The sequence below is a fragment of the Sorex araneus genome, chromosome 5, assembly GCF_027595985.1.
Source record: "Sorex araneus isolate mSorAra2 chromosome 5, mSorAra2.pri, whole genome shotgun sequence".
In the NCBI taxonomy this organism is placed as follows: Eukaryota; Metazoa; Chordata; class Mammalia; order Eulipotyphla; family Soricidae; genus Sorex; species Sorex araneus.
In genome coordinates, this window is record NC_073306.1 from 99,303,801 (window position 1) to 99,318,261 (window position 14,461).

Below are 14,461 nucleotides of genomic sequence, written 5' to 3' on the forward strand. Positions count from 1 at the left end.
TCCTCAGCCAGCAAACATATAAGAATTCATAATATTAATTATTTTGTATGGACACAATAAGAGATGCATTAAAGCTTATAGAATTGCTCTCCTGGGGCCATCTCAATCTCAGACTACAGTGCTCAGGCCAGATCAGTCTTTCCTATCCCTGGCAGGGTCCCAGTCTCATAATTACTATTGGATCATGACAGCATTTGTCTATGATCAAGCTCTTAACTTATAGTTAAGAATTAGGCACTTTGGCCAGGCCCATCTCGATGCCAGGGTAGCACATAACTCACCGCTTGCCCTGGATCCTTCCTGTCCCACGTCGGGGACCCTACTTTGGGGTGCTAGGAACTGAGGGCAACTGAGGCTTAAGTGGAGAAAGTAGAGGCCCGGGAGGGAATATTCGAGGCCAATTAATTCCCAAGTTATAAAAACATAATATTGTCTTCTTGTGTCTATACAAAACAGTCATAGCTTTAAAGTAAATTATTCAAAAGGCACAAGAAGAAGAGAAAGGCAATATTAACTTATATAATATAAATTCAGTATCCTAGGAAGGTCTGACCTTGCAAATTAGCAGTCAGATTAAGGGAAAGCCGCGGATTAACTGTTTTGGGGAAGAGAACATGGAGAAGTGATGATAGCTAAACAAAGGGATGGGAGAGATTCGGGAACACCTTGATGGGTGAGACTGGGGTAAGCCTAAACTCTGGGTAAAACCGGGACAAGCTACTTGTGGCAAGGAGGGAAAGGACAAAGTAATGTCATCCTACACCTGACAAGACCATTTTGGTTTCTGAGGCAGGACTCACTGCTTCTAATTTCATGGCACATATTTGATTTTTTATTTATTTATTTATTTATTTTATTTTTATAAAGTTGTTTGCAAGAATTGATTGCATTTCATATACCAATCACACCACCATTACACCTTCCCACCACCATTATTTCGAAGTTTCCCACCACCATCAAGCCTGCTAGATAATTTATTTTGTATTGCCTGTTACGAGTAGTATAAAATGTCTATAGTGATTCAAGAAAAAGCAAAAGAACAAAAAGTAGTATGAGATATCACATGACTGCTTTGCAGCTGCGCACCCCTGGGATTCTAAAAATTTAAATAACTGGGGTCTAGAGCCATCTCTACAGCAAGCTGCTCGGTTCTGAGATTCATTTGTGAGCCTCTGGATCATGGTCGTTAATGCGCTTAGATGGCACCCGGAGGCAGTTCGTGGGAGTGACAGCCAGGACCCCGGGAGGGCAGGAAGATGGGAAGGGACAGAGATGTCCCAACCCTATAAGGCCTGGCATTTTCAGTCATTGGTCCCGCATACCTAGGTTTTTCAATGGGTTTATTCTCTAGCATGGGGTGGGTTAGGGGGCGTGGCCAGGACAAGCCTGTGAAGATCTGCCTTGAGGGTGGCAGCGGTTGGTTTCTGGAGCTTTGCAGCTGCCGGAATGCATCTGGGCAGGTGGAGAGAGAGGACACCTGCTCCCATCTGAGGTGTCTCAATGAAATCAGACTTGCACATGGCTGGAGAGATGCTTGCAGCGAGCTGCTTGGCCCTGAGACTCATTTGTGAGTTTGGCACATCTTTGTGTCCTTGAAGTCCAGACATCCCCATTGTAGATCTTCCTTTTCTTTAGTTATACTTTCTCATAAATCACAAGCCTTTACCCTCTGGTACTCATGATGAGGCCAAGGAAGAGCTCCCCTTCCAGCTGAGTGAGATGTCAAAACCCTCATTTCTTTCAGGCTGGAGTGGGGTCATGAACTCCCTGCCCCAGCCCCTGCAGCTTTCTGTGGCCCATTCCTGCTCAGATCCCCAGTGTCACCTCCCTTTAACAGCTAGAGGAACCAGATGGTGGTGCTCCTTCTTCACCTGCCAAGCACCAGTTCAGGTAGCTTTTGTGGCCCCTGATCCCCACTGCTGTCATAAGAAGATCTGTACCACTGCAAAAAAAAAAACAAAACAAACAAAAAAAAAACCACCTTTTTTTACATTTGGTGCTGAGGTTCAAACTCAGTTCTCAAAATGCATCATAAGTGCTCTGTCACTGCGCTGCATCCCTCAACCCCCTTTCTGATTGTAGTGCAGGGGACTGAACCCAGGTCTCGTGCATGCAAGGCATGTGTAATTCCCTTTGCCACTGAACCAAGTATCCAGCCCCTGAATAATGTCTCACCTGTGCCATGAATTGAACCTGGGGCCTCACACATGCAGAGCAAGTACTTCATCACTCAGCTATATCCCTGCTGCAACAACAATTGGACCTGAGCGCCAAATTGTCAGCCCACACCTTTGGACTGACTCTAGGAGTGGCCCCACGTCCCCAACCCCTGCATGGGAGCCACCCTCCAAAAACATGTCCTCCCATCACATACCTGTACTTTATTATTTATATATATTTTATTTTTATAAAGTTGTTCACAATAGTTCATTACAGATAATATTCAAATACCAATCCAGCACCATCCATCCCACCACCGTATGAGGAAAGTGTGTGAAGATTGTTGTATTTTACCCTGGCACCATTTAAACCCTTATAAGACATTACAGGCATGTATGTTAAAACCAAATAAATGTGTACTACTTTTTATACATCAGTGGGCTATAGCATAAAAGGTCCCTGTGGTGGTCTCTTCCAGGAGCTCTATTTCATAGTTTCTGGATCTTGGCCGTTGATGAGATTATATGGCACCAGGAGCAGTTTGTGGGTGACACTGCCAAGCTACTGGAAAACTGGGGATCTGGGGGGTGGAGGCCCAGTTCCATTCAAAGCTAACTTGGAGATCTCAGTCACGGGTCCCGCATTCCTGGGTTTTTCTGCAGGTTCCTTCATAGATGAGACTCATTTGACCTCCTTGTGGAGAGTGACTTTGAGCATTATTGTATTTGGGTTCTAGAGGTTTGGGGCTGTGGTATTCTTCTTGGGGGTGGGAGGGAAACTCAACCCAGCCTCCTCCAAGTTGCCCCAGTGACACATGCCTGTACTTTAGTCCATGAGTTGCTAAAAACAGTCTGTGGATGAATCCACCACACTCTGCTCATCCTTTTGTCCCTTGAAGGACACTTGACTACCATGACTAGTGCTGTCCCTGCATTCTTAGACTGCCTGTGTGAGGGGGACAACAGGAAATGTTGCTTGTTATTATCTTTGTTTGGAGGCTACACCCAGCAGTGTTCTAAGCTACTTGCAGTTCATAATGCTGGGGGCTCATGCATTGCCAGAAATCAAAACCAGGCCCTTAAACACACAATGTTCTACATGAAACCAATCCCTGTCCCTTCCTTTCCCTTACCTTCCCTTTGTTTTTGCACAAAGGATATGTGTGGTGTCAGGATCAACTCTGGGCCAACTGTGTGCAAGGCAAGCTCCCTACCTACCCTACTACCTACTGTACTATTTCCCCTGGCTGCCTACCATTTCTTAGTAGATCTAAATTTGGTGGGGGCGGGGTGTGGGGGGATGATGCCACATCTGGCTATGCTCGGGGCTTACTCCTGGCTCTGCTCAAGGATCACTGCAAGAGGGTTCTGGGGACCAGTCATGGTGCCAGGAATTGAATATGGGTTAGTTCTGTGCAAGGCAAGCCCACTATACTATCTCTCTGGCCCGAGGCTTTACTTTTTATAATATTCTCAGGTTTAAAGAAATGTAATACAGAGATAAGATCCGGAGCTGCCACGCGCAAAACGGACCATCTGCTCCTAAAGACTATGATCCAAGAGGTCTTCTAACCCATTTTGGTACCCAGAGCAGCTTCTTACAGAAATGCATCTAGACTGTGAACTGTGCTACAACCCTATGCCGCCCGGGGAGGGATTTTCCCTCTCTACCCTTGTAGGGGTCCCATCCTGTACAGCAGGTAGGACCCTTTGTGGGGCTGAGGAGGGCACGCAGCCGAATGAACAGATGCAGAGACAGAAAGCAACAAGAAAGAGGAGAGAGAGAGAGCTTTATTCACTGGCAGTTACAGCATTTATACTTGCCTGCTGGGAGGCAGTGGTATGGTATGTGTGCCCGGATCCCGTACAAGCAGTAGTCAATCACAAATCATGACATGTTCATTTATCATGTCAGGCACGGGTATCGGCTAGTGTAAATAATGGCGGAACAGTAAGGTCAGCAGGGTCAGCAATGGCATCCTTGTTACAGGAATTTTAAGTAAGCCCCTGTTTGAGAAGAGCCAGGCTCTGTCTTACTTGAAGATAAGAGCCAGGATTGTAAAATGGCTCCCTACATACCCTGTCTTTCTTCACAGAAGATGGTGGCAGCGGCAACACCCACATGGCAAGAGCCACCTCCTAAGACTCCCAACCCAAAGGTGTGAGTTTGCAGTGATGTGGCTCATAGGTGGTCATGGGATGGGGGGGGGGGCGTTACCGGCATGCACTCTGCCCAGATAAGATCTGGAGCGGCCACGCAAAACGGACCTTCTGCTCCTAAAGACTATGATCCGAGAGGTCTTCTAACCCATTTTGGCACCCAGAGCTGCTTCTTATAGAAATGCATCTAGACTGTGAACTGAGCTAAAATACCAGAAATACAAAAACCATGTGGCCACTGTTGCGGCCCTGCAAACACATAGACTCTTCATTCTCAGCAATGGAAAACAAATATTAAATGATGCCTTCTCAGCAGGCCTGATTGTTGGGGGGAAATTCCAAACAATAATAGTGAGTTCTCTATTGAAATATTGAATGTATTCAAAGTATAGAGAAAATAAAGTGAAGATCATTAGCTACTCAGGTGGTGGGGGTGGAAGGGGGGCATATTGGGGTTCTTGGTGGTGGAACATGTGCACTGGTGAAGGGATGGGGGCTTAATCATTATATGATTGAGACTTAAACCTGAAAGCTTTGTATTTTTTTTTTCACAGTGATTCAATAAAATAAAAAAAGTAATACAGAAAATAATTTTTTTTTTTTGCTTTTTGGGTCACAACCCAGCAATGCTCAGGGGTTACTCCTGGCTTTACACTCAGGAATTACTCCTGGCGGTGCTTGGGGGACCATATGGGATGCCGGGGATCGAACCCGGGTCGGCCGCGTGCAAGACAAACGCCCTACCCGCTGTGCTATCGCTCGGGCCCCCAGAAAATAATTTTTAAATTAAATGTATATGTTTGGTGGCCACATCTGGCAGTGCTCAGGGCTATTCCTGCCTCTGTGCTCAGGGTCAGTTCTGGCAATGCTTGTGGCCTTATGTTATACTGGGAGTTGAACCAAGGAAAGTGCCTCATCTCATATACTATCTCTTCAGCTCAGAAAACATATGAAATTTCCATACTACAAGCTTAATTTTACTTCCCAGTCAACTCTTTCTGCTCCTACCTCCCCTATGATTAAAGTTGTACATTCACATGGCGCATTTGTTAGAGTAGATGAACTGCCTGAGGCTTTGGTGGGGGGGCTCTCTAGTGCTGTCCAGGAGGTCAGGGCCCCACCCGTGGCTCTCAGTTCAATACAAGGACTGGAGGATATGATGCTGCTCAAATGCTGCAGTGCTAGAAATACCCAGCTGAGACTTTGTTTTCAGCTGAAATCATCAGTTACTTTAGAGTCCCTTCTCTGGATCTGGACAGGTGAATAGTGGCCTGTAATGATCTGTGTCTACCTTTAAACTTAGGAATTGGAGTTTCACTGCCTTAACAGATCCTCTGCACTCCTGTGCCCATCCATTCTGCTCCTCCTAGCCCCTCACAACCACTGATCTTACTGTGCCCACAGTTTACCTTTTCCAGAATGTTCATGTTGGATGTGACATTGATCTGGCTGTGACATCAGTCACCTTATTGATTATCAGGGTTGATTCAGCTGATCTGGCTGGCGGGGCAGCTGTCTCCCTGCTCTGTAGCCACACCATGTGTGTCCCTCCCGAAGCTGCACGATTGGCTGCAGACAGAGCCTTCCCTGAAGAGAGACTCTGTTGAGAGTATAGGAGGAGCGTGCGCCCCTGCTGAGGCTCCAAGCAAGCGCTCAAGACACCCATTTTCTGAAGTGCAGCCTTTAGTAAGATGGGCTGTCACCGAGCACTCTCAGCTGCACTTTCTCACATTTTGTCACGGCTGGATACACTTCATTTCTCGTTGACACTGAGCAATGTATTCGTGTTCTTGCAAACTTTTTCTTGACTGTAAAAGCCCATTTTTCAAGGCTTTCAGGACCCCTTTCACTTGGCAGGCTCTTATGCAGGACCCTTCACTGTGACCTGACTGTCCCTGCCTTCCTTTCTGGGGAAGGACCTGTGTGGAGAGGGAGGAGGAAAGCAGGAAGGGGTGAAGGCTGCAGGAGAGTGCCGGGGTGGAAGCAGAGAGAAGTAGTCATCGGCCCTGACTGATCAGGACTGGAGTGTAGAGGTGGGTGTCAGGGGTAATGCAGGCATTGGACAGAGGATGGCGCACTGGCTTCTGCCCAGCTGTCCTTTGCCCTGCCGGTGTATGGGGCCAGGCAGCTGGGGAGGCCAGAGTCCTCAGCCTCCCCGCGGAGAACTCAGTGCTTCGCAGTCACGGGGCAGTGAGAGGGGAGGAGACCAAGACATCGTCTCTCTGGTCTCTGGGTGCAAGTTCAGGGTGGCCAAAGGGCAAGTGCAATGGCCTGGGCGCTGGGGAAGCATGACCAGGGGAGGAAAGGCTCCTTGAGACCTGGCCAAGACGGGATGTGTGCTCCCAGGTCAGCAGGCAGTGGGCTGGAGACAGCTGGATTCCAGCCCCGCAGCACCGCATCTGCACCTTTTCCAGGCCTGACCAACCAGTGCCGAGCGCACACTAGGAGTGACTCCTTGGTGGAAACCTCTTTGTTTTTTATTTTTTATTTATTTTTCACTGAGTCACCATGAGATACATAGTTTTAAAGCTGTTCCTGATGGGTATCAGTCATACAGTGAAAGCCTCTTTCTTATATGGCTGTCAGTCATGTAGTGGAAGCCTCTTATGTGGTTATCAGTCAGATAGTGGAAGCCTCTTTCAACCCCTGCGCAGGAGGTGCCTCAGAGACTCCACTCCCTCCCCTGTCTCCCTGTTCCATCCCAGACCTGTAGCTTTTGGAGCCTCCCTGTGAGATGCCCATAGTGTCCCCACCAGTGTAGAAGACTCTCTGCCCTTCTCGCCCTCAGATCCACAGGATGGGTATGGAGGTGGGGGGATCAGGAGACAGGACAGAGATGCGGAAGCTGAGACACTGACATGGGCGCTAACTGCAAGCAGGCAGTGCCCGGGATTCCCAGGCCGATCTCAGCATGGACGCAACTTCCCCAGCACTCCAGAACCACTGCCGTAGGACCAGAGCGCACTGTGAGAGGCCCTAGCTGCTGGGGGACCCCGTGAAGGAGCATTCAGACTTGCTCTACGCAGCCTCAGAAGAAAACACGCCAGCCGGGCACGCCAGCTAGGGAGCTCCCAGCACGGGCGAGCAGCAGGTGATGTGGGCCCACTGATACCAGGGTGTGGGGAGAAACTGCCTCCCCCTCCCCCTGGACACCCTGATAGTTCTGGGCAGTCCACAGCCATGACACAAGTAGCAGTTGTTTTTGTGAGGGTCCGATATCCAAAAGACCACACAAAGCAATGAGCTTTGTAGCATAAAGTTTTATTTGGCACAAGTCAAGTAAGTGTTGAGTTCAGAAAACTGAGAAAGCTGTGCGGTCAGGGCATCCCCTCTAGTGGGAGAGCGACCCCTTCCATTGTTCTCCCACCTTTTTTATCCCTGATTTCTGCAAGTGCCCAGTTCCTGGTGGTCTAACTGACCTCCTGGCAGCCTTTCGCTTGATTGGCGTCTCTAGCTGGTTTGTGTTGGGCAAGTGCATGTAAAGTGACACACTGACGCGTCTGTGCTCTCACCTGTGAAATGTCCTTAGGGTTCAGCTGTGGCTCTGCTCCAAGGCTCAGGCAGTTTTCTAAGCCAAAGTCCACAGAGACCAAAGCTGGGGACAGGATCTGCAGACTGTCAGCTGCAGCACCAGCACAGTGAAAGAGTAGTTTTCAGCAGGAAAGGTTAGCATCATCTGAGAATCCATGTGTGGGGGAGGTTAGGGGGTTGAAGATCTTGGACCCCATACTGGAGGAAGCAGTTCCACTGGCCAATAGACTAAGGCCAGGGGAAAACCATCCCCTTGTTCCTTACAGGGTCTGACCCAGCCAGACCTGCAGGCTGAGATCATGAGGGAGGGAGACAGTACTTCACTCGTAAGGAAACCTAGGAACTCATTGATTTCACATCATAAACAATCTGTGGAATATTTGTGGGAGTTTTTTTTTGGTGGGGGGGAATGAGGGTAAGTGTACACCTAGTGCCAGGAGCAATTTCTAGCTCTGTACTCAAGAGTCTAGTTCGTCCCTGAGATTTTATCAGCCTCTCCTTGCTCATCCTTCTTAACGCTGCTGTACTGGGAGCTCTTTCATTGTCAGGCAAATGAGGCCCATTGTTGCTACTGTTTTTGGCATATCAAATATGCCACCAGTAGCTTGTCAGGCTCTGCTGTGCGGGCAGGGTACTCTCGGTAGCTTGCTGAGCTCTCCGAGAGGGATGAAGTGATCATTGACATAAAGAGAGGGGTTTGACAGGGTGACACCATTTCACTGAAACTCTTCAGTGCCACCCTCAAGAACATCATGCAACAACTGGAATGGGAAGGAATGGGAGTGAAGATAGACGGTCAGCAACTACCCCACCTTCGCTTCGTTCTGATAGCGCCAAACATTAGCCAGACGGCACACAAATGCTGGCCGACTTAGACCGCGAGTGTGGAAAGGTTGGACTGCAGCTGAATCTCACCAAAACAATGTTCATGAAAAATGAACTAGTCTTTGATGTTCCATTTTCTCTCAATGGAATGAACATCTCCGAATGTAGCAGCTATGTGTACCTGGGTCGAGAACTCAACATGGGAATGACTTGGCGCCAGAACTGCGCAGGAGAAAGAGAACGCCTTCAAGAGCGTTGAAGAAGTGGTTAAGAGGATAAAGAAACTCTAGCTTCGGGCACATCTTTTCGACTCTACTGTTCTTCCTGCACTAACATATGCCTCAGAGACTTGGACCCTACGAAAATAGGATGAGAACACTATTCGGGTATCCCAAAGAGGAATCGAAAGAGCCATGCTTGGAGTATCACATTTCACTCAAGTGAGAGAAAGAATCTGGAGTTCCAACCTCTGTTGGTGATCAAGAATCAGGGACACTGTCTCGTTTGCCAAGGCATCAAAAATCAGATGGGCCGGACACGTAAAGCGATTCAGAGATGACCGCTGGACTAGAACTGTTACTTACTGGATTTCATGAGACATCAAAAGACTGTGTGGCTGCCCACCAACGAGATGGTCAGACTTCTTCGTCAAAACCCTGAATGAACGATTTGAGGCTCTTCCTGATCCTGGAGCAAGCAGATATCATTGGGCTACACTAGCACATGACAGGGACAAATGGAGACAATACTGGTGCCCACTCGAGCAAATTGAAGATCAACAGGATGACAAGTGATACAAGTGATACAAGTGCTCAAGAGTGACCCCTATAGGTGATCAGAGGACTACTTGTGGGGCCATGGATTGTACTGGGTCAGCCACATGCAAGTGCCCTAACCCCTGACTAGCTCTCCGGCCCTGGGAATGGATTTTGAAGATACCCAGAACCCGCTCATCTTCCACTGAATGATGAACTGGCAGTGGGCAGAGTGGGCTCTGCTGCTTGTGCCACGGAGTGAGTGAATGCCCCCTGCATGCGGACTCTCACCCTATAGAGCCTCTGATCAGGGTGCTCATCACAGAGAGGGAAATGAGGTAGTGGGCACTGCCTGGGCCAGGCCCAGCCACAGGCCCCATGGGAGTTCAGACTCTCCACAGGACACCAGTGAGGCACAGGTTCTCCTGGTGAAGGAAGATATTCTTCACTTCTGAAGAGGAAGCCAAACCAGCTGAGACTCGGCCAAAGGTAAGAACTTGAAAGTGGGGAGGAGATGACTCAAAGACAAGGAACTGTGCTGTGCATGTGGAAGGCCTGGGTTTACTTCAGGTACCCAAAGCATAGCCAGGAGTGAGTCCTTGGGAGCACTGACCCAAGAGCAGCTCCCAAACTAAAAACCAGTCAACCAACCAGCCAAACCAAAACATGAACAAAGCAAAGGAGGTGTGATGTTATAACTCTTAGCATTGACCTTGTCACAAATAGAGTGATGTAACTTTTTGGGAAGGGGAAAGCCACACCTGGCTGTGCTCAGGGATCATTCCTGGCAGGACGAGGGAGACTATATATGGTTCCAGGGATGGAATCAGTATCAGCCATATGCAAGGCAAGGACCCTACAGACTGCTATATCTCTACAGTTCCTAGAGCAATGCAACTTTTAATTAATCTATATCCTACCTTTGGATAAATATTTGGATGGTCATAAGCTGTCTTTCCTTTCCCCTTTGCTGGTGGGAGTTGCGTGTACTAGTAGGAGGCAGATCGAAGGGGTCAGAGCGATAAAAGGGCAAGTAGGGAGTTTGTCTTGCATACAGTTGATCCAGGTTCAATCCCCAGTGTCCCAGTGGTTCCTCACACACCACCAGGAGTAATTCCTGAGTGCAGAGCCAGAAGTAACCCTGAGCATTGCTGGGTGTGACCAAAGGGAAATAAATAAATGAATAAATAAACAGAGTGCAGACTGCAGCGCAGATTGTAGAAGCTGTTGTATTTGTTAGTTTATTTTAGCTGATCAGATCCAGGGCCTCACTGTGGATACCACATGCTGTGGGTATTGTACGGGAACTGACAGAAGGGAGGGGAGAGCAGACCTCTTATCAACCCTGTGCGCAAACCTAGTGAAGTAAAAAAGATTGTGTGTGGAGGGAGTCAGCGAGTGTGGGGGACTTGTAGCACCTATGCCCAGACTCCCTGCCTCCAGGGACCTTGGGGTGTGTGGTAAGACCCTGGTGGACACTCACATCTCACACTTGGGGAACAGGGGGCCCAGTGTTCTTTTGAGGGCCTGTGGCTCTTCTCGCTGACCCCCTCCTCTAGCTCAAGCTCCCCACCCCGCACCCCGGGCTGAACCCACAACCTGGCTCAGGGAGGTGGGAATTATGAGTGGGGGGGGCTGGGGACGGTGGGAGGGGATCAGAGGGTGGCAGCCACCGACCTCAGTAGGGTATCAAGGAAGCCACCAAAAGAGAAAGCGGGCAGAGGGCAGGTTCAGGGGCTCTTCCAAGCATCCTCCTTCCTTCCACAGCCCCTTTGCCACCCCTCCCTTGTGAAGTGGAGGAAGCAGGAACCCCCTTCTGCCCAAGACCCTCTGAAGCACCCAAGCCTCTCCTCAGGGACTTGGCAGTGGGCCTGGTGGGAGAGCAGGCTTGGCGCATCCATGGCCTCAGCCCACAATTGGGGTGCCAGCGGCTGTGGGCTGAGACCAGGTTGAGGGCCCCAAGGCAGCACCTCTAAGCTGTAGGCCCGCCCCCCTTACACATTAGCCAGGCTGCGGGGTGCCCTGGGCTGTAGGAGAGCAGGGTTTACAGTGGCCACAGCTGGGTAGAATGGACGGCCTCCAGGACAGGGCCCCCCAGCGCCAAAGGGGCTGCTGCCCTGCTCTGCGGAGGCTGGTTCCTGCCGGCTTTGGGGCTGAGGCCTGGACACTCTTTGTCCTATCGGGACCCCTGGTAAGGAGGCGGGGTGGGGTCTGTCACTGCTCAGACACAGCACGGGGGCACGAGGGGGGGCTACAGCACCCACAGAACCGGGGCAACTGCCTGAGTAGTGGACAGAGAGGGCAGCTGTGGACAGTGCTGGGGTGAGGCTGGGGTTTGCCCGGCCAGTGGCAGCCTTGCTCAGAGGGCGGGGGGCTGGGAAAGAGCCGTGACAAGGAGGCCTGCTGAGGTGAGCGTCCCCAGGGTCCTGGCAGGAAGCCTCTGCCCTGCTCACTTCCCCGGGGGGAACAGCTCAGGACTCTTGTGCCGTCTGTGCTCCCCGGGCCGCAGTCAGGATGGACAGACAGTCGGACAGAGCGTGGCCCACATAGCTAGCACAGGAGGAGCGGGCGGGGCTTGGGGGCGTGGGTTCTGCTTTTAGCTGGGGTTGGCTGAACCCTCGCCACCTGACCCCCGGGTTTCTCCCGTGTCTCTGCCCCGCGGGCTGGGCCAGAGGTCAGGCAGAACGAGGCCATCCTCTGGGGGCCCGGTGTGGTGACCCTCCGCCCCCAGTTCCTGTTCCAGGTGCTGAACTTCATGATCTTCGTGGTGAGCTCAGTGTTCTGCGGGCGCCTGGGGACTGTGGAGCTGGCCTCGGTGACCCTCTCCGTGGCTGTGAGTTCCTGGCACCTGTGCAGGGAGATCCTGACATGAGGGTGGCATCATAGCACTAGAATGGTGGACCAGCAGCACCTGGAGTGAGGGTCCCCTCAGAGGAGCTGTTGACAGCGCCATGTTTCCTCACTTCTGTCTTCTCTCTCCTATCCAGTTCGTCAATGTCTGTGGGGTGTCTGTGGGGTTCGGCTTTGCCTCAGCCTGTGACACCTTGATGTCCCAGGTAGGTGGGTCTTGGACTTCCGGCATGGCAGGACAACGCCCTTCACCAGCTGCTGCCTGCTCTGGCCCTGCCTGGGGTGTGGGAGCCTGCTAAATGGGTTTTGGGGCTCAGCCAGTGAAGAATCGGTGCTGTGCTGTTAGAAGCCAGACTCCCCTGCAGTACTTTGGGGGTGCCACACAGGCCATAGTGTCAGAAAGAGCACATTCATGGACTTCTCATTCTTGGGGTCTGCAGCCCAAGAGGGGCTCATCTTCAGGGACAGGGAGTTGTGTGTGGGGTGACCGTCACTTGGCCAGTGGGATGGTGGACCTGGGAACTGGCTGGTCACAGCTGGGACAGAGAAGAGCTGTTTCTGTAAGGTGTTCCGGAAGGCTGACTCACAGTTGCGGGGTGGGCCTCTGGCTGGACTCCCCAGCAGCAGAGGGAAGGTGCTGGGCACAGGAGTGGGGAGTGACCGCACAACGTGGGGCCTGACCAGCTTGCTGTTTTGCAGAGTTATGGTGGCCCCAACAAGAAGTTTGTGGGCATCATCCTGCAGAGGGGGGTGCTCATGCTGCTGCTCTGCTGCTTCCCCTGCTGGGGGCTCTTCATCAACACCGAGCAGATCCTGCTCCTCTTCAGGCAGGACCCGGGTGTGTCCAGGTACCTCTGAGTCCCCCTGAGAAGTGAGGGAGGGAGGCTCTCCCCAGGCTGGAGCAGTGGAACAGTGGTAGGGAGCTTGTCTTGCATGCAGTGGACGCGGGTTCAGTTCCTGTCACCACATATGGTCCCCTGAGGCCCACCAGGAGTGCTGAGTACAGAGACAGGTGTAAACCTTGAGCACCTGAGCACTCTCAAGTGTGACTCAAAAATCAACAGCAAAAATCACTGTGAGATCGACTCTTACAGACATCTTATACTAGTCATAACAAGCAATACAAAATAAATTATCCTGCATCTGCCTGTGGGGCAGGTGTGAGTGGTGGTGGGAAACTTTGAAATAATGGTGGTTTGAAGGCATAATGGTGGTGGGATTGGTGTTGAGATACTGAATATAATCAATTATTGTGAACAGCTTTATGAAAAAAAATTTTTTTAACTAAAAAAAAAGTCACCTATCAGATCTTTCTTCGCTGGGTCACAAGGTAACCAGCAAGGGGCAGACCCAGGCCCGCTTCCTCGCTAGGAGGAGAGCGGATCTGCATTTGATTGGCCTTTGCCTCACGGGGCCGGGTTTCATAGCTACGTCATAGGTACATAGGTCACATTCCAGAAAGAGAAAGAAAAGGGATTAAATTTCTGATAAATTAAGTTTAATAGTATATTTAGAAATGCCTTTTCAATAGGACAACTGGTTAATTTTTCTATATTATATATTTCACTTGGTTCTTTCTTTCTTTTTTTCTGTTTTGTTTTGTTTGTGGGTGACACCTGGCAGTGCTCAGGGCTTACTCTGCTCTCTATGCTCAGGGATTACTCCTGCAGGGCTTGGGGGACCATATGCCATGTCAGGGACCAAACCCAGATTGGCTGCAAGCAAGGCAAGAGCCTGACCCCTGCACTATCCCGACACAAACTGCATGTTACGCAGAATTTAAGTTCTCTAGTCAAGAGTCCCAAACTGGTTAGATACCTTCCAAGCAGCTTCTTTGAACTTATTTTTTTCATTGTGATAACATTGTTTAATTTTTTTTTTTTTTTTTTTTATAAAGAAATTGAATTTTTATTTTTTTTATTTTTTTTTTCTTTTTTTTTTTTTTATTTATTTATTTATTTTTTTTATTGTGGAAAGTTACAAAGTTACAAAGTTTTCAGGTTTAAATCTCAGTTATACAATGCTCGAATACCCATCCCTTCACCAGTGCTCATATTCCACCACCAAGAATCCCAGTATAGCTCCACCCCGCCCCCTCACACCCCAAACACCCCCACGCCCCTAGCCCCCCCACCCTAAGCCCCCCCCCGCCTGTGTAACTAATAAATTTCACTTTACTTT

The 14,461-nt window shown here is 50.1% G+C and overlaps 2 protein-coding genes across 2 annotated transcripts in view; one reads left to right on the forward strand and one right to left on the reverse strand.

The window, feature by feature from the left end:
* Positions 1–581: 581 nt before the first annotated feature.
* ALDH3A2 (aldehyde dehydrogenase 3 family member A2) overlaps positions 582–14,461 on the reverse strand; it is a 70,306-nt gene continuing 56,426 nt past the window's right edge. Inside the window, exon 11 of the mRNA XM_055138496.1 lies at positions 582–1,942. Within this exon, the coding sequence (XP_054994471.1) occupies positions 1,868–1,942 (75 nt within the window). The 3' untranslated portion in view covers positions 582–1,867. The remainder of the gene's footprint in view (positions 1,943–14,461) is intronic.
* SLC47A2 (solute carrier family 47 member 2) overlaps positions 10,667–14,461 on the forward strand; it is a 30,638-nt gene continuing 26,843 nt past the window's right edge. Inside the window, exons 1-4 of the mRNA XM_004621592.2 lie at positions 10,667–11,621; positions 12,162–12,263; positions 12,418–12,486; positions 12,980–13,128. Of these exons, the coding sequence (XP_004621649.2) occupies positions 11,499–11,621; positions 12,162–12,263; positions 12,418–12,486; positions 12,980–13,128 (443 nt within the window). The 5' untranslated portion in view covers positions 10,667–11,498. The remainder of the gene's footprint in view (positions 11,622–12,161; positions 12,264–12,417; positions 12,487–12,979; positions 13,129–14,461) is intronic.